Source organism: Denticeps clupeoides, chromosome 16, assembly GCF_900700375.1.
Source record: "Denticeps clupeoides chromosome 16, fDenClu1.1, whole genome shotgun sequence".
NCBI lineage: Eukaryota > Metazoa > Chordata > Actinopteri > Clupeiformes > Denticipitidae > Denticeps > Denticeps clupeoides.
The window spans coordinates 20691984-20719604 of NC_041722.1; the positions used below are offsets into that span (position 1 = coordinate 20691984).

General features: G+C 48.6%; 2 protein-coding genes across 9 annotated transcripts in view; both read right to left on the reverse strand.

Moving 5' to 3' along the window:
• LOC114766344 (uncharacterized) overlaps window positions 1–4140 on the reverse strand; it is a 32133-nt gene extending 27993 nt beyond the window's left edge. For 6 of the 7 annotated variants that reach the window (XM_028957075.1, XM_028957078.1, XM_028957077.1 and 3 more), the window contains exons 1-8: window positions 3852–4140; window positions 3434–3769; window positions 2735–3073; window positions 2203–2298; window positions 1629–1733; window positions 1461–1553; window positions 1160–1231; window positions 171–281 (exon numbers count right to left, since the gene is read on the reverse strand). In XM_028957075.1, coding sequence (XP_028812908.1) covers window positions 171–281; window positions 1160–1231; window positions 1461–1553; window positions 1629–1733; window positions 2203–2298; window positions 2735–3073; window positions 3434–3769; window positions 3852–3906 — 1207 coding nt within the window. In that variant the 5' untranslated portion in view covers window positions 3907–4140. The remainder of the gene's footprint in view (window positions 1–170; window positions 282–1159; window positions 1232–1460; window positions 1554–1628; window positions 1734–2202; window positions 2299–2734; window positions 3074–3433; window positions 3770–3851) is intronic. The other variant, XM_028957073.1, reaches the window with a different exon arrangement.
• Window positions 4141–7238: 3098 nt separating this feature from the next.
• Window positions 7239–26932, reverse strand: LOC114765735 (uncharacterized). Of its 2 annotated transcripts, none has more exons than XM_028956141.1 (19): window positions 26786–26932; window positions 26369–26704; window positions 25670–26008; window positions 25143–25238; window positions 24569–24673; window positions 24401–24493; window positions 24094–24165; window positions 23105–23215; window positions 22629–22697; window positions 21472–21567; window positions 21253–21351; window positions 21017–21106; window positions 20830–20922; window positions 9802–9885; window positions 9687–9711; window positions 9429–9474; window positions 9287–9334; window positions 9155–9202; window positions 7239–8988 (listed from the first exon to the last, which is right to left on the reverse strand). In XM_028956141.1, exons 1-19 carry the CDS (start codon window positions 26889–26891, stop codon window positions 8857–8859), a joined length of 2088 nt encoding a protein of 695 aa, XP_028811974.1. In that variant the 5' UTR covers window positions 26892–26932; the 3' UTR covers window positions 7239–8856. The 2 variants fall into 2 exon arrangements, with proteins under 2 accessions (XP_028811974.1, XP_028811973.1); XM_028956140.1 differs by having other exon boundaries at window positions 9155–9205.
• Between the last annotated feature and the right edge of the window lie 689 nt (window positions 26933–27621).

Here is a 27621-nt window from a genome sequence, read left to right on the forward strand (position 1 = left end):
TGATTAGTTCCAGTTTTCTCAGTCTCATGAAATCTCAGATCGATATTTCACTTCATGACCCGTGTTGTAAATGTAAGACGGTTTCAGGGATTCTGGGATTTACAGTATCTGTATTTATTAAATCATATTTTAACATTTATAATATACTGTATCTTAATAAAAATACGTACCCCGGAAAAATACTTTCACGTTCATATTTAACATAAATCCCAGCATGATGCCAGTAAAGGTGAGTGCTGCTGTATTTCCTTTGTCTGTCCTCCAAATGTCTCTGAAAATATCTGTGGCAGAAGAAGCTACTAAATTACTAATAAAAACAATTAATGACTTGACTTCAAATGCAATTATTATTAATTATAATTAATACAATTATCATTAATGTCAATTGGTTATGACAGTTTCTGAACATTAAGGATTTCTTTGAACAATCCCTGACCACCTCTGCCTAAACTGGACCCGGAACAAGACCCAGACTTGGACCTGGACCTGGACCTAGACATGGACCCAGAACAAGACCCGGATCCGGCCCCAGAACCAAACGTGGACCAGACTTGGACCGAGACCTGGACCTGGACCAGGATCCGGGTCTTGGTCTGGATCTGGACATAGACCCATAGCCAAACCTGGACCTGGACACAGACCCGGACCCCACCTCCACTTACTACCACTGTGTCCCTGAGCTGCTCCAGGGTGTCATCATCTTGTGCTCCACACTCTCCATGCAGCACTGCTGCCCTGTTCACCTGTTTTACTTCCTCATTTACTCCATGTTCTTAATAAACTCTTCATAGTTTCTACACCTGCAGCGAGAACCTGATGGGTGTAAGACAGTGGAGGAAGACTCGGTTTGTCTTATTAAATATGTCACAATTCATACAACTGCATAATTTATTTGTACGTGCCACAGAAAACCAGTCTAATTTGGCAGGTACTGAGTGCTGATTTCTTCTGTCTGTGTAAATGACTGCATGTTCTGTAAAGTTCATCATTTGTTTGGGTCTTCCTGTCTCCTACCTGGTCCTGACTCTGGACAGTGTGAGTGACATTAAATCCCGTTTAGCTTCTGAACCTGGTCAACTCCACCATCACACTTGATCTTATACATTAAGATTGAACCCATTTTCACAGTAATTGTGTCATATTCTGCTTTTATATTTACCTATAAAAAGTACGGTTGTAACAATGGAATTTTCAAAGCGGAAGCTTTTTTTGACCAGATTCTGCAGAAATGCTGTAAAAAGCAACCAAGCAGAACACATATTCACAAAAATATCACTTTAAATAATTACACGATACGAACAATTTAACACAGACAACCAGTGACTGTAGGACTATTATTATTACTATTATTATTATTAAATATTAAAATTATTATTTTATATTACTTTATATTACTGAGATCTATGTGCTTTACACCTAGAATACAATTTTGTTCTACATACTGAGTGAGATGTACGTACCAGGAAGCTGCTCTACATACAGAGCAACAGTGAACAGCAGGAGGAACCGACTGAGAACTAGAGCAGAGCTGGAGACCACCTCAGCTGGAAACCCTGCAGGAGAAGATGGAGATGAAGAACGGCAGATGGGGTCGTGAAGACAGGATCTGATCAGGATTCGTCCGTTACCTTCAGTCAGGCCCCACAACACAAAGGCAGCGAACAAGAGGACATTCGGTCCAAAGACCAACAGGCAGTGAAGATTCAGTTCTTCAGGGTTAGCTGGAGCTCTACCTGAAGAAGAAGGTTCAGAAGCAGGACAAGAACATAAGAACGTGGACACTGTCTACCAGGTCATTAGGTTAAAAAATATCTAACATGACAACAAAAATCCCAGAACATTTGACACATTTTATTTTCTTTATTTATTCCCTGTTAGACGCGTCTTTTCAACATCCGTCCCAGCGTCCTGCTTTTGTCTTCACCAGAACGAAAGTCTGGAATCTTCTCCTCCTTCCTAAAAACACACATCTCAGTGTCTTTAATCCTGCACTCGTTTCAATGTGTCCCGCCTGTCCTCGGAACGACCTCAGCCTTGTCCAGCCTGATTATTATCCTCATGGTTGTCCAGTCTAGACAAGACATGTCCCATGATGAGGACCAACAGAGAAACAGTCTGACAGCTCACTGTGTTTCCTCACTTCACTTTCATTTGTGTAGATAATTGTGGGAAATAAAATGACAGGCAGAGATTCTGACTAACCTCTCATCTTCAGACACATAAAGGATGAAAGACTCAGAGCCAGAAGAGCAGCGATGATGCAGAGCAGCAGGATCAGAACATGGAGCAAGGAGAGACCTGGTGGAGACACGTTCCACACGTTACACACGTTCTACAGCAGCAGCTCCAACAATTCTAAACTGATACGACTGCATAATAATTATTCAGTATTACACCACAAAACAAGTTGTTCTGAGTTACAGTGAAAAATCTCATACAGATCTCCTGATGGGGTAATATGGAGGTAAATCATCTTCTCACTCTTCTGGGTTTGGAACTGAACAAGACGACGATGTCACCATGAGCCAAATTGACTGTTAGACCTCCAGACATGTTTTAATGGCTCCATAGACACAACTGCTGAGTAGGAGGCCGTGCAAATGTGTCGATTCCTGCACCGTGCCGCCATGATATTTAATAATCAGCTCTCCAGACTTTAGAAGGTATTAAAAATTCAGGATAATCTTTCATAACCACAGTCTGGTTTCCCACAATGTGCCTTGTTTCAACGTACCCAGATCCTGCAGAAGTACAGTGGTGCTGGCCGACAGGAGACTGGTGTGAACTTCACACATGAAGTCCCCTTTATCTTCAGTCCTGACCTCCTTCAGCCTCAGAGAGAAGTTTCCTTTGTGGATTTCTGCAGGGAAGAACTCAGCTCTGCCTCTATATCTCTCATGTGAAGAATCAGGAAGAACTTCTCCATCTTTGTACAGAAGAACAATGATGTCCTGGTCTGTCTTCCAGACCACCTCCTCAATCTGCTCAGAAGAGTCCACTGAGCAGCTGAGGATCACATCCTCACCCAGACCAGCAGAAACAGCACGAGCTCCTCCACTCACCACCAGACGCACTGAGAAGAAAAATTCATGTTTTAATGGCTGAAATACTAACAAGAGAACATCAGAAAATGTCCATTTTCAGGTGAAGCTGGAAACAGCTGAGGGAACTTCACTAGGATGACTGACAACGTGTCAGTATGAAAAAAAACATCGTTCAGAAGAACAGATTCTTCTCCCCGACCCTCATCTGGACCATCAGGTGGAAACTGTCTGACGGACTAATTACTGGACATTATAATTTATTTTAGTCCTGTTATTAAAATGATAATAGGACATTAGTCATAAATCACTTTGATTTGGAATTTTGAGTTATTGCTATTTCTAAAGTGAGAAGTTCTACTTTTACTGGAGAAATATCTGTTTCTGCTCACCAACAGAAATGAGAGCCGTGGTGTCTCCAGACTCCTTCTCTGTATGAACTGAACATCTGTACGTTCCAGCATCAGCAGGTGTAACGTTGGTGAGGAACAGAGAGAAGTTTCCTCTGCTGATCTCCTCGGTGAAGAAGTGAGCTCTGTTCCTGAACTTCGGCTCCTCTCCTCGCTCTTCTCCATCCTGGAACAGGAGCACCATGGTCTCAGAGTCACTCCTCCTCCACTCCACCTCCAGCTCCTCCAGAGGTACGGGGGTCCGTACAGAACAGGGCAGCAGCACAGAGTCCCCCAGCTGGACCTGGAGAGGACCTGAGGGACCCTCAACCTGGAGACCTGGAACAGACAAGAGTAGACAAGATGAGATTCGATCTACTAGAAACCTCAGTATTAAGAAGGCCATGTAAACTGTAGATACCTTCAGATCCAACCACGACGTATAGGGAGATAAAGACCAGGAGAAGAGACCTCATTTCTGGAGACTTCTACACACCAGACACCCATCAGATGAACCCTGTAGATCCGTCTTCATCCGTCTTAAAGTCTGTAGATGAAGCAAAACGAACGAAACAAACGAGCGAACTTCGTCTGTCGTTACTTTCGGTTTCAGGATCTATAGCGCCGCCCAGCGGTCTTTCATACGAAATATTGTACAAACCGAATATATTCGATGTAATAAAGTAAATGTAATTTACAACAAACACCTTTACACGTCTTACATGGATTTAATGTATTTACAGGATCTATAACGGCGCCCAGATTCTCCTGATGTGTAAATTTAGCACAAGATTCATTTTGTGAGTCGTGGCTGTGTTGTGTTGTATCATTTGTGGACTAATTCGCTGCTTCTGCGTCCGTGTGGCCCCGGGTTTGAATTGCCGTGTGGGGTTCTGTGTGGTTCTGTGGGGTTCTGTGGGGTTCTGGATTCTCTGGTTCAGTTGTGGAGCGTTTTTTCCAGCTCTGCCTGATGATCTGCTCTCGTCCAGCATTTCTGACGATCCGGCGAGTGACTCTGATGCGGATGTAAAAATCCGTGAGTGGCTCGATTCAGCGAGACTTGGTCCAGAACACGAATACCGTAACTACGGGCCCGCAAGATGGTGCAGGAGCTTCAGCTTTTGCCAGAAAGTTGGGAAACAGAAAAAAATGTGATAAATAGCAGCACAGCACACGGTGCACACAGTGAAATTTGTCCTCTGCATTTAACCATCACCCTGAGTGAGCAGTGGGCACCATGACAAGTGTCCCCAGTGTGTGGGGACGGTGCTTTTTTCTCAGTGCCACCTTGGTGGATCAGGATTCGAACCGGCAACCTTCAGATTACGGGACCGCTTCCTTAAACACTAGGCCACCACTGGCCCTGGAGCAGGAGGCTGGAATGGAACGTGAGCAGGTACCAGTGTAAGCAGTGTTTTGTGTCCTGTCTCTTTTAGGTTGACTTCGTGGGAGGAGTCAAATCCTACAAGCTCCACCTACCATCTGCCTATTCGTCACCACCACCTATATAAAGAGACTTCAGATGGTGTTTGGCAGGTCCCCTGGGTCTGCTAGGCTCTTACTCTTTCTGGAGGTCCCCAGGGTCCACAGAGATCTGCAAGGAGCTCCGTTGGGGGTCTCATGCGTGTGTCTTGTTGGGTGGTGTGATTAGACCCTGTGTTGTTAGCCTGTTAGCTTTATGTGCCTTTTTTGTTAACCTTTGTGTGTGTTTGAGTTGTCCCCGCTGGACTGTCCCTTCCTTTAGGCTGTACTGATGAGTGGTTAGTTATTCTACGTCCGCTGTTTTATTCTACCTGTTAGGTCACTGGATATAAAATCACTGTTTGTATCCTGTGTTTGGTCCTGTATGTAACAGAGGACGTCCTCCTCTCCAAACCCTTGTTGTGTTTCTGAGACCCCAGACCTAGGAACGTCACACCGTGGAATTTTTTTTTCAGGAATTGTAGGTGTGAATCTCTGGTCGTGGTCATGTGATCTTTGAACTGCGGGTCATTTAAAAGGTCACTGCGTGTCTGGGAAGTTTTTTTATTTTTATTTAATTACACGATGGAGCATCAGCGTCAGGCAGAACAACAGGAGGCAGAACCGGAATGAACTTAATGGGAATTTGTTAGAAAATGTACAAAAGCTAAGCAGGGATGGGCTTGGTCTGGCCTTGGATGAGAGACCTGCTGGGTGCTGCTGGGTTCCTGGGGTCCCCACAGTACCCCTCTCTCGTGTAGTGTAGTGACACTGGTGGTGGTGAGGAGGAGATGAATTGTCATGAAATGGCAGTTTTTCCTTCTCCTTCCAGCCGTGGCCGTGCGCTTCATCACCAAGAGTGGGGGGTGTGGCCACGGGGGTGCCACCTGCCACCCTTGAAATCTGATTGGCTACTCTACCAGACCACGCCCACCAGAGCTGTTAATCAGTTTGTTTAATTAGAGTTGCATTTGAAAATCAGACTCCTCATTTCTCTTTTCCCCCAAAGGTCTCCGCCCGTGGTGATTGTGGCCAATAAGAAGGACCGCATGGTGAGCCGCGAGGAGGGGGAGGGCCTGTCCCTTGGCCTGAAGCTTCCGTTCCATGAGATCTCGGCGCGGGACAGCTGGGAGGAGACCCTCGCTGCGTTCCACAGCGTCTACACCAACGTGGCCCAGCAGCTCGAGGCCGCGCCTGCCTGCTTCCGCTGCAGGACGGTGTCCAGGCTGATGGAGAAGATACCCAGAATTCACTCGGGCTCAGGCTTCAGCTCGTTTCGGGACCTGCTGCCAGACTGAGGGACGTTTGGGGTCTTCAGCAGGTCCCTGCTCGCACCTACAGGCCGGCTGCTGACAGGTTACAGTCAGCAGGGGGCGCCGCTGCATCATGCCATGTGTGGAGGACAGGACACAGTGATCAGTTGACTGGGGGCGTGTCCATTCTTTATTCAAAATAAAAATATCTACATTTATATATTTTACTATTTTTTTATATATTTTTTTTATAATTATTAGTTCTGTTAAAACATCTGAACAGAGTTTAAGGAGTTACTGGGCAACATGCAACAAGACCAACAAGACTGGACACACTGGAATAAAGAAAAAACAATAATTACATCCTGTAATGCTCAGGTATAATTATTATTATGATTATTATTGTTGGGGGGCGGAGCTTGTGTTTAAGTGTAAATGGACTCATTCTGAGCTTCAGCACATACACTAATATGAAGAACGGTGCAGAGAAACAAATAATAAATAAAGTGATTGTCACTTGTGATATACAGCAGCACAGGACACGGTGTACACAGTGAAATTTGTGATAGACACCCAGGGAGCAGTGTGTGGGAACGGTGCTTTGCTCAGTGGCACCTTGGCGGGTCAGGATTCGAACCGGCAACCTTCTAAATTATGGGGCTGATGATCCTCACTGAAGTAAAACTATCAATAGGTGGCATCCGGGCGTCTCCCTGTCCTGTTGGCACCTGAACAATGAAGAAAATGTCTGATTATGACTGTAGAAATGTAGTTTTACTGGAAAGCTGTCAGGTAAAAACACACACACACACGCCTGGGTTCAGGTCGGGTCTTTTTTCATCTTGTTTCTTCCTCTCAGACAATCAGATGTTGATTGAGGTTGTTCACCTTCATTCCCTCCTTCTTACTCACCAGTTACATTTACAGTATTTACCAGACGTCCTTATCCAGAGCACCTTACAGTCAGCAGTGACAGGGAATGAGTCCCCCTGGAGACACTCTCAGGGACACAATGGTTGTAAGTGGGGTTTAAACCTGGACTTCTGGGTCTTCTGGTTCACAGGTGAGAGTTTAACCTGCTAGGATACAACCGGGTGTGGCTGTGGACTTTTCCCTAAAAACGCCCCATTTCTACTGAACTGCACCCCCATCTCAACCACGGCCTGTACTGAAGTCATGAAATCATAAAATGTCTCTCCCATAACAACCTCTCTAGCAGTACGGACTTGTTGGTCAGGTTGTTTTCAGCCCACAGTCTGTAGTTTATGACCGATTATGAAGTTTCATGTGACATCATATTAACAGTAGAGGAACATTTTAGTACAAACTGGATTTTGACAGAACATGCAACAGACATGCATTTATTAGATAAAGATCATCCAAACTGGAAGAAACAAAACCTTCAAATCCAGTTTTTCACCATTTTTATCCACAGGCTGACAAAACAAACTACATCACTTGATGGAGAGAAGTTTACTGGTATTACTGTACAAATAAAAAGACCATAACTGAGAACTCGGGCGCTGAGGTCTCCAGTGAATCATCCTGGGCACTGGACACTGGGCACAAATTTAATATTCATATTTTAAAGCTCATTATACAACAAAGGGTCCATTACTAGCTCTTAACGATCATGAAAATAACATGATCAACTTCAATTATGAAAAAATACCAATTTATCACAAATCCTGAACATTTTAATAATAACGAAATTTCTTGTAGTTTCAACAAAGTTCCATTTGTGCTTAAAATGCAAAATACAGAAACAATCATGACATCAAGCGAAATAAAATGATTTCCAACCCCTGTCTGGTGTGGAAATGGAGACGGATCTTGATGAAGGTTGATGTCAAACTGGCAACTGAAGACGGGGGTTTACATTTACGGGATTTATAAGACGCTCTTGTCCAATGCGACATGCATTACAACAAATTCCGTTTAACAGAGACCATCAGCTAAATTACACAACACCGTTTTTTTATGTTGACTGGCCTCACACCTCCAAGGTCGTGTTTTCCACCAGGTTCTCCGATTTCCTCCTGCCGTCCAAAGCCATGGACAATCTGAGTGTGTGTGTGTGGAGTGTGTGTGAGTGTGTATGTGTGTCTGTGGGCTCCAGCAGCTGTGAACATGCTAAAGAATTAGCAGTTAAGGATGGTTAGTGGGTATGTAAGCATTTGTAAGAATCTCCTTCATCCCATCCTCTTCATTTAAAACCCTGAACTGCAGCCTCTCCTGAATCTCTAAGAATGTCTGATGGACATGAAATCAACCAGCTACAGAGTAGACAGTAAAATGTGAACGTTCCTCCAGAACCATGGTGCAACACACAACACAACACCAGCGAAGGGCTGAACACCAGAGCTCAACAGAGCACAAAAAGACACAACAGAATACAAATGTGAACAATTAACCGTGGAAAACCGTGCAAGACTGAACATAAGAACCTGTCCACCACTATAAAGCTCAGACCAGACCAGCTGGACATGAAAACCTTTTCACTATGAAAGGGACAACTCACAGTAGTTTAGTATCAACTACAAACTACAGTAGTGAAGAAAATGTACTTAAATGTCCTTCTATTTACGTCTTTTTAGGACATTTAAGCATCCATCAAGTTCAAACTTCTAGACAGACCTAGATGGACCTGTAATCCAGTCCAGTGTTGCTGCACTGGCTACACACATTTTACAGAATTCCCTTGGTTCTTCTCTAGATGTTCCTTCTGGCTCTCAGCTCTGCAGGGTTCTTCTCTTCGCTCTGATTTGGATTGAGAAGCTGATCTGTCTCTTCTGCTGCTGGTGCAGGGGGGTCTGTCTGTGTTCCTGATCCGTCCACAGGTTGCTGCATCACACAAGAACAGTACAAGCTGACGTGGGAAATGTCCTTTCTACTATTTATAAAGGACGTAGATTTCCTTCTGACATTGGTGGGGACAGAGGCAGTTCTCATGTCCAAATTATTGGTGGGGACACTAATTTCTAGTCTGAAACAGGGTGAGGGTGATTACCTGTGGAGAAGAAGGCTGAAGAGCTATCTCTTCACCTGCATCTGATTCCTGCTTTATGATGATAAAAACAAAGTAAAACACTGTATTTTTACGCTCGAGTAAAGTTTTACCAGATTAGTCAGTGGTGATTACCTGACGAGGGTTCGATCTGCTGGGAGGATCTGTTACTTGCTCAGACCGCTTTATAAAAAGTAAAAAAAAAACATTATATTTCTCATTATTTATAGATTTATTAAAATATCTTGATTGATACGAAATTTCTCCAGCGTCTTACCTTCCTCCCACATATCTGTTGAAATTTCTTTACCATTAATTTAATTCTGAGGAGAAAATAAAGGAAAGAAAATTGTTTCATCTCTTCCCCTAAACCCTCAATTTTTCACTCACTCACACCTACTGTACGTGTCCAGCAGAGTAAATTAACACGTTTACTTCATCGTCCTAAAGACTGATGGCCACCATCAGGCTCCTCTACATGCCAGTATTCATTACTTTATAATTATAAGTAATTATCTCATAAATTCACACTTACTCTTTAAACTCATAATAGTAGAAACCTGTAAAAAAAACAGGAAACAAAAATGTAATGAAATCTGAAATAATAATGCATAAATACAATAATTTATAAAGTAAATCACAGAACTTACATAAAGAACACCAGACCAAGACAAACACACATTCAGAAGGGAAAACCACCCATCGCAGATCTTTTATCACACGGTGTCCACTTCCTACACAGAGATGAAAGATCAGAAAATATATTTTAAAAAGGTAATTTAGCATTTATGCAGCTTCTGGGAAATTTTTGCATTTTTATTAGTCTACAAAAAATAAAACTCCAGAAATGTTTCTGAAGTGAACTTCTTACGTCTTAAATTTACAGTTATGCCACATACAAGGACAGAGAAAGATAAAATTATGAGGCTCAGTTTCCACAGTAAGAACATAAATAAGACCAAAGAGTAAAATAAAAAGACAGCGAGCTTTAATACAAACCTATCCAGCAAATAAACAACCCACTAGCAACAATATACATGTAGCATGCCATAACGTGCCCACGACATGCCCATGACGTGCTCATGATGAGTTCATGATGTGCCCATGACGTGCCCATGACGTACCATGATGTACCATGACATACCATGACGTGCTCAAGATGAGTCCAGGATGTGCCCATAACAAGTCCATGACGTACCATGACGTACCCATGACGTCCCCATGATGTACCATGACATCCCCATGACGTACCATGACGTGCCCATGACGTACTATGACGTGCCCATGACGTACCATAACCTGCCCATGACGTCCCCATGATGTACCATGACATCCCCATGACGTACCATGACGTGCCCATGACGTACTATGACGTGCCCATGACGTACCATGACGTACCCCTGATGTGCCATGACATGCCCCTGACGTACCATGACGTCCCTATGACGTCCCCATGACGTGCCCTTGACGTGCCCATGACATACCATGACGTGCCCATGACGTACCATGATGTCCCCATGACGTCCCCATGACGTGCCCCTGACGTACCATGACGTCCCCCTGACGTTCCCATGACTTGCCCATGACGTACCATGTCGTGCCCATGCCGTACGATGCCATCCCCGTGACGTGCTGTGACGTGCCCATGACGTCCACTTGACGTGCCCATGACATACCATGACTTGCCCATGACGTACCATGACATGCCCATGACGTCCCCCTGAAGTGCCATGACGTGCCCCTGACGTACCATGACGTCCCCATGACGTGCCCATGACGTCCCCATGACGTCCCCGTGACGTGCCAGTGACGTGCCCGTGATGTGCCAGTGACATGCCGTGCTGTCCGGTGACGTCCCTGTGACGTCCCTATGACATGCTTCTGACGTCCCCATGATGTGCCCCTGACGTACCATGACGTGCCCATGACGTACCATGACGTCCCCATGACGTGCCCATGACGTGCCCATGACGTACCATGACGTGCCCATGACGTGCCCATGACGTACCTAAGACGTACCATGACGTACCATGACGTCCCCATTACGTACCATTACGTGCCCATGACGTACCATGACTTGCCCATGACGTACCATAACCTGCCCATGACGTACCATCACGTGCCCATGACGTCCCCATGACGTACCATGACGTGCCCCTGATGTGCCCCTGACGTACCATGACGTCCCTATGACGTCCCCATGACGTGCCCATGACGTACCTAAGACGTACCATGACGTACCATGACGTCCCCATGACGTACCATTACGTGCCCATGACGTACCATGACTTGCCCATGACGTACCATAACCTGCCCATGACGTACCATCACGTGGCCATGACGTCCCCATGACGTACCATGACGTGCCCATGACGTGCCCATGACGTACCATAACGTGCCCATGAAGTGCCCATGACGTACCTAAGACGTCCCCATGACGTGCCCATGACGTACCATGACGTCCCCATGATGTACCTTGACGTCCCCATGACGTACCATTACGTGCCCATGACGTACCATGGCTTGCCCATGATGTACCTTGACGTCCCCATGACGTACCATTACGTGCCCATGACGTACCATGACTTGCCCATGACGTACCATAACCTGCCCATGACGTACCATCACGTGCCCATGACGTGCCTATGACGTCCCCATGACGTCCCCATGACGTACCATGATGTTCCCCTGATGTGCCATGACGTGCCCCTTACGTACCATGACGTCCCTATGACGTCCCCATGACGTGCCCATGACTTGGCCATGACGTACCATGACGTGCCCATGACGTACCATGATGTCCCCATGACGTTCCCATGACGTGCCCCTGACGTACCATGACGTCCTCCTGACGTTCCCATGGCGTCCCCATGACGTCCCCATGTTGTGCCCATGCTGTACCATGACGTGCCCATGACGTACCATGACGTCCCCATGACGTGCCCATGACGTACCATGACGTGCCCATGACGTCCCCATGACGTACCATGACGTGCACATGACGTCCCCATGACGTACCATGACGTGCCCATGACGTACCCATGACGTCCCCATGACGTACCATGACGTACCATAACGTGCCCATGACGTCCCCATGACGTACCATGACGTCCCCATGACGTCCCCATGACGTACCATGACGTGCCCATGACGTCCCCATGACGTGCCCATGACGTCCCCATGACGTCCCCATGACGTACCATGACGTGCCCATGACGTCCCCATGACGTCCCCATGACGTACCATGACGTCCCCATGACGTGCCCATGACGTACCATAACGTGCCCATGAAGTGCCCATGACGTACCTAAGACGTACCATGACGTACCATGACGTCCCCATGATGTACCATTACGTGCCCATGACGTACCATCACGTGCCCATGACGTGCCCATGACGTCCCCATGACGTACCATGATGTGCCCCTGATGTGCCATGACGTGCCCCTGACGTACCAAGACGGCCCTATGACGTCCCCATGACGTGCCCATGACTTGCCCATGACGTACCATGACGTGCCCATGACGTACCATGATGTCCCCATGACGTCCCCATGACGTACCTAAGACGTACCATGACGTGCCCATGACGTCCCCATGACGTGCCCATGACGTGCCCATGACGTACCATTACGTGCCCATGACGTACCATGACTTGCCCATGACGTACCATAACCTGCCCATGACGTACCATCACGTGCCCATGACGTCCCCATGACGTACCATGACGTGCCCCTGATGTGCCCCTGACGTACCATGACGTCCCTATGACGTCCCCATGACGTGCCCATGACATGCCCATGACGTGCCCATGACGTCCCCATGACGTACCCCTGACGTGCCCATGCCGTACCATGCCATCCCCGTGACATGCCTGTGACGTGCTAGTGACGTCCGGTGACGTCCCCGTGACGTGCCCATGACGTCCACGTGACGTGCCCATGATGTACCATGACTTGCCCATGACGTACCATGACGTGCCCATGACGTCCCCATGACGTACCATGACGTACCATGACGTCCCTATGACGTCCCCATGACGTGCCCATGACGTGCCCCTGACGTACCATGACGTGTCCATGACGTACCATGACGTCCCCATGACGTGCCCATGACGTACCATGACGTGCCCATGACGTGCCCCTGATGTGCCATGACGTGCCCCTGACGTACCATGACGTCCGTATGACGTCCCCATGACGTGCCCATGACGTCCACTTGACGTGCCCATAACGTACCATGACTTGCCCATGATGTACCATAACCTGCCCATGACGTACCATCACGTGCCCATGACGTCCCCATGACGTACCATGACGTGCCCCTGATGTGCCCCTGACGTACCATGACGTCCCTATGACGTCCCCATGACGTGGCCATGACATGCCCATGACGTGCCCATGACGTGCCCATGACGTCCCCATGACGTACCCATGACGTGGCCATGCCGTACCATGCCATCCCCGTGACATGCCTGTGACGTGCTAGTGACGTCCGGTGACGTCCCCGTGACGTGCCCATGATGTACCATGACTTGCCCATGACGTACCATGACGTACCATGACGTGCCCATGACGTCCCCATGACGTACCATGACGTACCATGAAGTCCCTATGACGTCCCCATGACGTGCCCATGACGTGCCCCTGACGTACCATGACGTGTCCATGACGTACCATGACGTCCCCATGACGTGCCCATGACGTACCATGACGTGCCCATGACGTGCCCCTGATGTGCCATGACGTGCCCCTGATGTACCATGACGTCCGTATGACGTCCCCATGACGTGCCCATGACATCCACTTGACGTGCCCATAACGTACCATGACTTGCCCATGATGTACCATGACGTGCCCATGACGTCCCCATGACGTACCATGACGTCCCCCTGAAGTGCCATGACGTGCCCCTGACGTACCATGACGTCCCCATGACGTGCCCATGACGTGCCCATGACGTCCCCATGACGTCCCCGTGACGTGCCAGTGACGTGCCCGTGACGAGCCAGTGACATCCCGTGCTGTCCGGTGACGTCCCTGTGACGTCCCTATGACATGCTTCTGACGTCCCCATGATGTGCCCCTGACGTACCATGACGTGCCCATGACGTACCATGACGTCCCCATGACATGCCCATGACGTGCCCATGACGTACCATGACGTGCCCATGACGTGCCCATGACGTACCATGCCATCCCCGTGACATGCCCATGACGTCCACGTGACGTGCCCATGATGTACCATGACTTGCCCATGACGTACCATGACGTACCATGACGTGCCCATGACGTCCCCATGACGTACCATGACGTACCATGACGTCCCTATGACGTCCCCATGACGTGCCCATGACGTGCCCCTGACGTACCATGACGTGTCCATGACGTACCATGACGTCCCCATGACGTGCCCATGACGTACCATGACGTGCCCATGACGTGCCCCTGATGTGCCATGACGTGCCCCTGACGTACCATGACGTCCGTATGACGTCCCTATGACGTGCCCATGACGTGCCCATGACGTCCACTTGACGTGCCCATAACGTACCATGACGTCCCCATGACGTACCATGACGTGCCCATGACGTGCCCATGACGTCCCCATGACGTACCATGACGTGCCCATGACGTCCCCATGACGTCCCCATGACGTGCCCTTGACGTGCCCATGACGTACCATGACGTGCCCCTGACGTCCCCATGAAGTACCCATGACGTGCCCATGACGTCCCCATGACGTACCATGACGTGCCCATGACGTACCATGACGTACCATGACGTGCCCATGACGTGCCCATGACGTACCATGACGTCCCCATGACGTACCATGACGTGCCCATGACGTCCCCCTGACGTACCATGACGTGTCCATGACGTACCATGACGTCCCCATGACGTGCCCATGATGTACCATGACGTGCCCATGACGTGCCCCTGATGTGCCATGACGTGCCCCTGACGTACCATGACGTCCGTATGACGTCCCTATGACGTGCCCATGACGTCCACTTGACGTGCCCATAACGTACCATGACGTCCCCATGACGTACCATGACGTGCCCATGACGTGCCCATGACGTCCCCATGACGTACCATGACGTGCCCATGACGTACCATGACGTGCCCATGACGTACCATGACGTACCATGACGTGCCCATGACGTGCCCATGACGTACCATGACGTCCCCATGACGTACCATGACGTGCCCATGACGTCCCCATGACGTACCATGACGTACCATGACGTGCCCATGACGTCCCCATGACGTCCCCATGACGTACCATGACGTCCCCATGATGTCCCCATGACGTGCCCATGACGTCCTTATGACGTCCCCATGACGTACCATGACGTCCCCATAACGTGCCCATGAAGTGCCCATGACGTACCTAAGACGTACCATGACGTACCTATGACGTCCCCATGACGTGCCCATGACTTGCCCATGACGTACCATGACGTGCCCATGACGTACCATGATGTCCCCATGACGTCCCCATGACGTGCCCCTGACGTACCATGACGTCCCTCTGACGTTCCCATGGCGTCCCCATGACGTCCCCCATGACGTACCATTACGTCCCCATGACGTACCATGACGTGCCCATGACGTCCCCATGACGTACCATGACGTCCCCATGACGTCCCCATGACGTACCCATGACGTCCTTATGACGTCCCCATGACGTACCATGACGTTACCATGACGCGCCCATGACGTCCCCATGACGTCCCCATGACGTACAATGGCGTACCATGACGTGCCCATGACGTCCCCATGACGTCCCCATGACGTACCATGACGTTACCATGACGTGCCCATGACGTCCCCATGACGTACCATGACGTCCCCATGACGTACCATGACGTACCATGACGTACCATGACGTGCCCATGACGTCCCCATGACGTCCCCATGACGTACCATGACGTCCCCATGACGTGCCCATGACGTGCCCATGACGTCCTTATGACGTCCCCATGACTTACTATGACGTGCCCATGACGTCCCCATGACGTACCATGACGTGCCCATGACGTCCCCATGACGTACCATGACGTACCATGACGTGCCCATGATGTCCCCATGACTTCCCCTGAGGTACCATGACGTCCCCATGACGTCCCCATGACGTGCCCATGACGTCCTTATGACGTCCCCATGACGTACCATGACGTCCCCATAACGTGCCCATGACGTACCTAAGACGTACCAAAGACGTACCATGACGTACCTATGACGTCCCCATGACGTGCCCATGACTTGCCCATGACGTACCATGACGTGCCCATGACGTACCATGATGTCCCCATGACGTCCCCATGACGTGCCCCTGACGTACCATGACGTCCCCCTGACGTTCCCATGGCGTCCCCATGACGTCCCCATGTTGTGCCCATGCTGTACCATGACGTGCCCATGCTGTACTATGACGTGCCCATTACGTACCATGACGTCCCCATGACGTGCCCATGACGTACCATGACGTGCCCATGACGTCCCCATGACGTACCATGACGTGCCCATGACATCCCCATGACGTACCATGACGTCCCCATGACGTCCCCATGACGTACCATGACGTCCCCATGACGTACCATGACGTGCCCATGACGTCCCCATGACGTCCCCATGACGTACCATGACGTCCCCATGACGTCCCCATGACGTGCCCATGACGTCCTTATGACGTCCCCATGACGTACCATGACGTTACCATGACGTGCCCATGACGTCCCCATGACGTCCCCATGACGTACAATGACGTCCCCATGACGTACCATGACGTACCATGACGTGCCCATGACGTCCCCATGACGTCCCCATAACGTACCATGACGTTACCATGACGTGCCCATGACGTCCCCATGACGTACCATGACGTCCCCATGACGTCCCCATGACGTACCATGACGTGCCCATGACGTCCCCATGACGTCCCCATGACGTACCATGACGTCCCCATGACGTCCCCATGACGTGCCCATGACGTCCTTATGACGTCCCCATGACGTCCCCATGACGTACCATGACGTCCCCATAACGTGCCCATGAAGTGCCCATGACGTACCCATGACGTGCCCATGCCGTACCATGCCATCCCCGTGACATGCCTGTGACGTGCTAGTGACGTCCGGTGACGTCCCCGTGACGTGCCCATGACGTCCACGTGACGTGCCCATGATGTACCATGACTTGCCCATGACGTACCATGACGTGCCCATGACGTCCCCATGACGTACCATGACGTACCATGACGTCCCTATGACGTCCCCATGACGTGCCCATGACGTGCCCCTGACGTACCATGACGTGTCCATGACGTACCATGACTTCCCCATGACGTGCCCATGACGTACCATGACTTCCCCATGACGTGCCCATGACGTGCCCCTGATGTGCCATGACGTGCCCCTGACGTACCATGACGTCCGTATGACGTCCCCATGACGTGCCCATGACGTCCACTTGACGTGCCCATAACGTACCATGACTTGCCCATGATGTACCATGACGTGCCCATGACGTCCCCATGACGTACCATGACGTCCCCCTGAAGTGCCATGACGTGCCCCTGACGTACCATGACGTCCCCATGACGTGCCCATGACGTGCCAACGACGTGCCCATGACGTCCCCATGACGTCCCCGTGACGTGCCAGTGACGTGCCCGTGACGAGCCAGTGACATCCCGTGCTGTCCGGTGACGTCCCTGTGACGTCCCTATGACATGCTTCTGACGTCCCCATGATGTGCCCCTGACGTACCATGACGTGCCCATGACGTACCATGACGTCCCCATGACATGCCCATGACGTGCCCATGACGTACCATGACGTGCCCATGACGTGCCCATGACGTACCTAAGACGTACCATGACGTGCCCATGACGTCCCCATGACGTGCCCATGACGTACCATGACGTCCCCATGATGTACCTTGACGTCCCCATGACGTACCATGACTTGCCCATGACGTACCATAACCTGCCCATGACGTACCATCACGTGCCCATGACGTCCCCATGACGTACCATGACGTGCCCCTGATGTGCCCCTGACGTACCATGACGTCCCTATGACGTCCCCATGACGTGCCCATGACGTGCCCATGCCGTACCATGCCATCCCCGTGACATGCCTGTGACGTGCTAGTGACGTCCGGTGACGTCCCCGTGACATGCCCATGACGTCCACGTGACGTGCCCATGATGTACCATGACTTGCCCATGACGTACCATGACGTACCATGACGTGCCCATGATGTCCCCATGACGTACCATGACGTACCATGACGTCCCTATGACGTCCCCATGACGTGCCCATGACGTGCCCCTGACGTACCATGACGTGCTTATGACGTACCATGACGTGCCCATGACGTACCCATGACGTCCCCATGACGTCCCCATGACGTACCATGACGTGCCCATGACGTCCCCATGACGTCACCATGACGTGCCCATGACGTGCCCATGACGTCCCCATGACGTACCATGACATGCCCATGACGTCCCCATGACGTACCATAACGTGCCCATGACGTCCCCATGACGTACCATGACGTCCCCATGACGTCCCCATGACGTCCCCATGACGTACCATGACGTGCCCATGACGTGCCAATGACGTCCCCATGACTTACCATGACGTGCCCATGACGTCCCCATGACGTACCATGACGTGCCCATGACGTCCCCATGACGTCCCCATGACGTACCATGACGTCCCCATGACGTCCCCATGACGTACCATGACGTGCCCATGACGTCCCCATGACGTCCCCATGACGTGCCCATGACGTCCTTATGACGTCCCCATGACGTACCATGACGTCCCCATGTTGTGCCCATGCTGTACCATGACGTGCCCATGCTGTACCATGACGTGCCCATGACGTACCATGACGTCCCCATGACGTGCCCATGACGTACCATGACGTGCCCATGCTGTACCATGACGTGCCCATGACGTACCATGACGTCCCCATGACGTGCACATGACGTCCCCATGACGTACCATGACGTGCCCATGACGTCCCCATGACGTCCCCATGACGTACCATGACGTCCCCATGACGTCCCCATGACGTACCATGACGTGCCCATGACGTCCCCATGACGTACCATGACGTGCCCATGACGTCCCCATGACGTACCATGACATACCATGACGTGCCCATGACGTCCCCATGACATACCATGACGTGCCCATGACGTCCCCATGACGTACCATGACGTGCCCATGACGTCCCCATGACGTACCATGACGTGCCCATGACGTCCCCATGACGTACCATGACATACCATGACGTGCCCATGACGTCCCCATGACGTGCCCATGACGTCCCCATGACGTACCATGACGTCCCCATGACGTCCCCATGACGTCCCCATGACGTCCCAATGACGTACCATGACGTCCCCATGACGTCCCCATGACGTGCCCTTGACGTGCCCATGACGTACCACGACGTGCCCCTGACGTCCCCATGAAGTACCCATGACGTGCCCATGACGTCCCCATGACGTACCATGACGTACCATGACGTACCATGACGTGCCCATGACGTGCCCATGACGTACCATGACGTCCCCATGACGTACCATGACGTCCCCATGACGTGCCCATGACGTGCCCATGACGTGCCCATGATGTGCCCATGACGTACCATGACGTCCCCATGACGTCCCCCTGACGTACCATGACGTACCATGACGTCCCCATGATGTACCATGACGTACCTATGACGTCCCCATGACGTCCCCATGACGTGCCCATGACGTCCCCATGACGTGCCCATGACGTCCCCATGACGTCCCCATGACGTCCCCCTGACGTACCATGACGTACCATGACGTCCCCATGACATACCATGACGTGCCCATGACGTCCCCATGACGTGCCCATGACGTCCCCATGACGTACCATGACGTGCCCATGACGTACCCATGACGTCCCCATGATGTACCATGACGTACCTATGACGTCCCCATGACGTCCCCATGACGTGCCCATGACGTCCCCATGACGTGCCCATGACGTCCCCATGACGTCCCCATGACGTCCCCCTGACGTACCATGACGTACCATGACGTCCCCATGACATACCATGACGTGCCCATGACGTCCCCATGACGTGCCCATGACGTCCCCATGACGTACCATGACGTGCCCATGACGTCCCCATGACGTACCATGACGTACCCATGACGTCCCCATGACGTACCATGACGTCCCCATGACGTCCCCATGACGTACCATGACGTGCCCATGACGTCCCCATGACGTCCCCATGACGTACCATGACGTCCCCATGACGTCCCCATGACGTTCCAAAAGCAGTTAAAACCCTAAATCATCTTTCATGTGTCTGGCCGCCTGTGGTTAAACCACCTAGACCAGGGGTCACAGCTCTACTACACGCATATTCCTGCTAGTAAAAAGTCAGACTGTGAGTTTATCCCCATTTACAAACTGACATAAATCAACTGGAACCAAAGTTGAATTTTTTATGAGGTCATTTTACAGACAGCTTCATCATAGATGTAGTTTTATAATTTCATTTGATAGAAGAGATCCTGAAATAAAGTCTGATTTTAGAATAGAATAGAATAAAATATTTCCTTCACTGCTAATCACTTGCTCTTCATGAACTCCACCGTACTCACGAGTTTTCATGACCAGTTCTGCAACCAGAGTGACGGAGTTCACCACACACAGGCCCACAGCTCCAGATATGTACATAATCCATTTTACACTTTCTGAAAAATCATGCAGTATATTTTACACACATGGTCAGGTCAGGCTGGTCCGTAAATACGTAACATCTGGGATGAATATTCATAAGTTCACTACCTGGATATGAGGGTCTGTGGAAAACATGTAAAAAATCACACATGGAGATGATCAGAAGCAGCACGACCACAGTCATCAGTCCAACATCATCTGCAATCAGAAAAATCAGAATGAAATAAATCAGTAAAAACGTGAAGAACGTCACCGATCACAGCAACATCACAGACTGAACACAGACAGATGAATCATTTACAATTACTATTCATGACAGAATGAGAACATCATCAGGAATTTACCTGCGTCCTCCAGGCCCTGATAAAAGTAATACAGAACGATTCCAATGGTTGTGAGACGAGACAGAATCCAAAGCCGAACAAAGATAATCCAAAATAAAACTGCAAATAAACCCAAATCATAATCAGTATAGAGATCAGTGTTGTGCTATTTGTGCTATTTGTACTGTGCTCTGTACTCACCAGTGAAATGTGTATATGAAGACGGAAGCTGCTACTCACCAGGGATGCTGACGCCACATCTTTTCTCCATGATAACCAATATAGAAAAGATGACCGGTAATCCCATCATCACTGTAAACATGGTTATAACCACGACTAAAACAGAAAAAGGGAAGAATCAGAATTTCACTGTTAGTTTCAGCACCATTATAATATCATGTCCACATGTCCTCTGGTGGATCTTTTTTAAACCCGGTTTTAGTACAGAATGGACCTTCATTTGGTTCTTTTCCCACATCAGATGCGGAATAAAACCTCCTGCTGACATGTGACCTGAGCAGGAACTTCACTTGTCAGATAATGAGCTCAATAACAAGAAAAGTCGTGGTTTTATCACACAGTGCCGTCTTCTCCTTCCACCTCCACGATGACATTATTACCGGCTGACGGGACGCCGCTGGTGGAACGACGTGACCCGGTCTGCGTCTCTGTCCCCGCATTCCTGGACCGCCTCCAGATCGTCTTTCAGGGCGAAACCGGACGACGGGCGACGTTGCTGCGGCTCAAGTCGCTACGATAGAATTCCGAACCCTGGCGAGGGACAGTGGGTGGACTGACCACTTAAAGACGAGATGGGGAACCGCGATTGGGGCGACACGTTGGACAGGATAATCACGCTGGCCACGTCCATCGATCGACTACGTCCTTCGGTTCGCTCATTTCTACCGTCGCTTTATCAGGAACTTGAGCAGAGTTGCACAACCCACGTTACACCTTCCTCAGCAACTTCTGGGTCTGGACCCAGTAAATAAATGAAAATAAATTCATGTAAATTCAGTAAAATAAATTCATGCAACGAAAAATTCCAGGACAGGAATAATGAGGCAGGAATAACGACAGGAATTCTGGATAATAGCAAAAACAGTAATATATAATAATATGATTTAAATGTATAAATATCCCTTAATAATTCTTTCTTTGATTGTTTATTCTGTATGTATTATTTTTGACATTTGTATTTATTTGTCTATTTACTGATATTCCATCTTTTTCACGTCTTGACATTTCTAGTCCTGTTAAATAAAACACCCCAAAACCCAGATTTTAAGCAGCATGTTGTAAATGACGTGTCTGCTGCTGGAAACAGAACCACGATGATTTAATAAAGTGTAGCTATTATTAATCTGCTCTGTTCACTTTTAATCATTTTTACTTACCTTCATTCAGTCGTCGAGATATGAAAACCAGCACAAACATGTATATAAAGTCTGTAAAATATCCTCTTCCTGTAATGAGAATTTGAATCTGTCAGGTGTGAACTGCTAGTACGACTACAACTATTAGCTGTTATATCTGTATGAAGATAGTTTATAGCGGCACGAAGGGTCAAATATATTTTAATAGAAAGTATTTTTTGTTCTTCAAATGTGATGTGTTAACTCGTTTGTGGAAATGAAGGAAATTCATTAATTTTCATTTTAAAACATATTTTTTGTGTATGAAACTGGTGCCCCAAACATTCCTGATTAGTTCCAGTTTTCTCAGGCTCATGAAATCTCAGATCGATATTTCACTTCATGACCCGTGTTGTAAATGTAAGACGGTTTCAGGGATTCTGGGATTTACAGTATCTGTATTTATTAAATCATATTTTAACATTTATAATATACTGTATCTTAATAAAAATACGTACCCCGGAAAAATACTTTCACGTTCATATTTAACATAAATCCCAGCATGATGCCAGTAAAGGTGAGTGCTGCTGTATTTCCTTTGTCTGTCCCCCAAATATCTCTGAAAATATCTGTGGCAGAAAAAGCTACTAAGTTACTAATAAAAACAATTAATGACTTGACTTCAAATGCAATTATTATTAATTATAATTAATACAATTATCATTAATGTCAATTGGTTATGACAGTTTCTGAACATTAAGGATTTCTTTGAACAATCCCTGACCACCTCTGCCTAAACTGGACCCGGAACAAGACCCAGACTTGGACCTGGACCTGGACCTAGACATGGACCCAGAACAAGACCCGGATCCAGCCCCAGAACCAAACGTGGACCAGACTTGGACCGAGACCTGGACCTGGACCAGGATCCGGGTCTTGGTCTGGATCTGGACATGGACCCAGAGCCAAACCTGGACCTGGACACAGACCCAGACCCCACCTCCACTTACTACCACTGTGTCCCTGAGCTGCTCCAGGGTGTCATCATCTTGTGCTCCACACTCTCCATGCAGCACTGCTGCCCTGTTCACCTGTTTTACTTCCTCATTTACTCCATGTTCTTAATAAACTCTTCATGGTTTCTACACGTGCAGCGAGAACCTGATGGGTGTAAGACGGTGGAGGAAGACTCGGTTTGTCTTATTAAATATGTCACAATTCATACAACTGCATAATTTATTTGTACGTGGCACAGAAAACCAGTCTAATTTGGCAGGTACTGAGTGCTGATTTCTTCTGTCTGTGTAAATGACTGCATGTTCTGTAAAGTTCATCATTTGTTTGGGTCTTCCTGTCTCCTACCTGGTCCTGACTCTGGACAGTGTGAGTGACATTAAATCCCGTTTAGCTTCTGAACCTGGTCAACTCCACCATCACACTTGATCTTATACATTAAGATTGAACCCATTTTCACAGTAATTGTGTCAAATTCTGCTTTTATATTTACCTATAAAAAGGATGGTGGACACAATGGAATTTTCAAAGCGGAAGCTTTTTTTGACCAGATTCTGCAGAAATGCTGTAAAAAGCAACCAAGCAGAATACATATTCACAAAAATATCACTTTAAATAATTACACATGATACAAACAATTTAACACAGACAACCAGTGACTGTAGGACTATTATTATTACTATTATTATTATTAAATATTAAAATTATTATTTTATATTATTTTATATTACTGAGATCTATGTGCTTTACACCCAGAATACAATTTTGTTCTACATACTGCAGGAGTGAGATGTACGTACCAGGAAGCTGCTCTACATACAGAGCAACAGTGAACAGCAGGAGGAACCGACTGAGAACTAGAGCAGAGCAGGAGACCACCTCAGCTGGAAACCCTGCAGGAGAAGATGGAGATGAAGAACGGCAGATGGGGTCGTGAAGACAGGATCTGATCAGGATTCGTCCATTACCTTCAGTCAGGCCCCACAACACAAAGGCAGCGAACAAGAGGACATTCGGTCCAAAGACCAACAGGCAGTGAAGATTCAGTTCTTCAGGGTTAGCTGGAGCTCTACCTGAAGAAGAAGGTTCAGAAGCAGGACAAGAACATAAGAACGTGGACACTGTCTACCAGGTCATTAGGTTAAAAAATATCTAACATGACAACTAAAATCCCAGAACATTTCACACATTTAATTTTCTTTATTTATTCCCTGTTAGACGCGTCTTTTCAACATCCGTCCCAGCGTCCTGCTTTTGTCTTCACCAGAACGAAAGTCTGGAATCTTCTCCTCCTTCCTAAAAACACACATCTCAGTGTCTTTAATCCTGCACTCGTTTCAATGTGTCCCGCCTGTCCTCAGAACGACCTCAGCCTTGTCCAGCCTGATTATTATCCTCATGGTTGTCCAGTCTACACAAGATATGTCCCATGATGAGGACCAACAGAGAAACAGTCTGACAGCTCACTGTGTTTCCTCACTTCACTTTCATTTGTGTAGATAATTGTGGGAAATAAAATGACAGGCAGAGATTCTGACTAACCTCTCATCTTCAGACACATAAAGGATGAAAGACTCAGAGCCAGAAGAGCAGCGATGATGCAGAGCAGCAGGATCAGAACATGGAGCAAGGAGAGACCTGGTGGAGACACGTTACACACGTTACACACATTCTACAGCACCAGCTCCAACAATTCTAAACTGATACGACTGCATAATAATTATTCAGTATTACACCACAAAACAAGTTGTTCTGAGTTACAGTGAAAAATCTCATACAGATCTCCTGATGGGGTAATATGGAGGTAAATCATCTTCTCACTCTTCTGGGTTTGGAACTGAACAAGACGACGATGTCACCACGAATTGACTGTTAGACCTCCAGACATGTTTTAATGGCTCCATAGACACAACTGCTGAGTAGGAGGCCGTGCAAATGTGTCGATTCCTGCACCGTGCCGCCATGATCATTAATAATCAGCTCTCCAGACTTTAGAAGGTATTAAAAATTCAGGATAATCTTTCATAACCACAGTCTGGTTTCCCACAATGTGCCTTGTTTCAACGTACCCAGATCCTCCAGAAGTACAGTGGTGCTGGCCGACAGGAGACTGGTGTGAACTTCACACATGAAGTCCCCTTTATCTTCAGTCCTGACCTCCTTCAGCCTCAGAGAGAAGTTTCCTTTGTGGATTTCTGCAGGGAAGAACTCAGCTCTGCCTCTATATCTCTCATGTGAAGAATCAGGAAGAACCTCTCCATCTTTGTACTGAAGAACAATGATGTCCTGGTCTGTCTTCCAGACCACCTCCTCAATCTGCTCAGAAGAGTCCACAGAGCAGCTGAGGATCACATCCTCACCCAGACCAGCAGAAACAGCACGAGCTCCTCCACTCACCACCAGACGCACTGAGAAGAAAAACTCATGTTTTAATGGCTGAAATACTAACAAGAGAACATCAGGAAATGTCCATTTTCAGGTGAAGCTGGAAACAGCTGAGGGAACATCACTAGGATGACTGACAACGTGTCAGTATGAAAAAAAACATCGTTCAGAAGAACAGATTCTTCTCCCCGACCCTCATCTGGACCATCAGGTGGAAACTGTCTGACGGACTAATTACTGGACATTATAATTTATTTTAGTCCTGTTAGTAAAATGATAATAGGACATTAGCCATAAATCACTTTGATTTGGAATTTTGAGTTATTGCTATTTCTAAAGTGAGAAGTTCTACTTTTACTGGAGAAATATCTGTTTCTGCTCACCAACAGAAATGAGAGCCGTGGTGTCTCCAGACTCCTTCTCTGTATGAACTGAACATCTGTACGTTCCAGGATCAGCAGGTGTAATGTTGGTGAGGAACAGAGAGAAGTTTCCTCTGCTGATCTCCTCGGTGAAGAAGTGAGCTCTGTTCCTGAACTCCGACTCCTCTCCTCGCTCTTCTCCATCCTGGAACAGGAGCACCAGGGTCTCAGAGTCACTCCTCCTCCACTCCACCTCCAGCTCCTCCAGAGGTACGGGGGTCCGTACAAAACAGGGCAGCAGCACAGAGTCCCCCAGCTGGACCTGGAGAGGACCTGAGGGACCCTCAACCTGGAGACCTGGGACGGACAGAGTAGACAAGATGAGATTCGATCTACTAGAAGTCTCAGTATTAAGACGGCCATGTAGACTGTAGATACCTTCAGATCCAACCACGACGTATAGGGAGATGAAGACCAGGAGAAGAGACCTCATTTTTGGAGACACCAGACACCCGTCAGATGAACCCTGTAGATCCGTCTTCATCCGTCTTAAAGTCTGTAGATGAAGCAAAACGAACGAAACAAACGAGCGAACTTCGTCTGTCGTTACTTTCGGTTTCTGGATCTATAGCGCCGCCCAGCGGTCTTTCATACGAAATATTGTACAAACCGAATATATTCGATGTAATAAAGTAAATGTAATTTACAACAAACACCTTTACACGTCTTACATGGATTTAATGTATTTACAGGATCTATAACGGCGCCCAGATTCTCCTGATGTGTAAATTTAGCACAAGATTCATTTTGTGAGTCGTGGCTGTGTTGTGTTGTATCATTTGTGGACTAATTCGCTGCTTCTGCGTCCGTGTGGCCCCGGGTTTGAATTGCCGTGTGGGGTTCTGTGGGGTTCTGTGGGGTTCTGGATTCTCTGGTTCAGTTGTGGAGCGTTTTTTCCAGCTCTGCCTGATGATCTGCTCTCGTCCAGCATTTCTGACGATCCGGCGAGTGACTCTGATGCGGATGTAAAAATCCGTGAGTGGCTCGATTCAGCGAGACTTGGTCCAGAACACGAATACCGTAACTACGGGCCCGCAAGATGGTGCAGGAGCTTCAGCTTTTGCCAGAAAGTTGGGAAACAGAAAAAAATGTGATAAATAGCAGCACCACACATGGTGCACACAGTGAAATTTGTCCTCTGCATTTAACCATCACCCTGAGTGAGCAGTGGGCACCATGACAAGTGTCCCCAGTGTGTGGGGACGGTGCTTTGC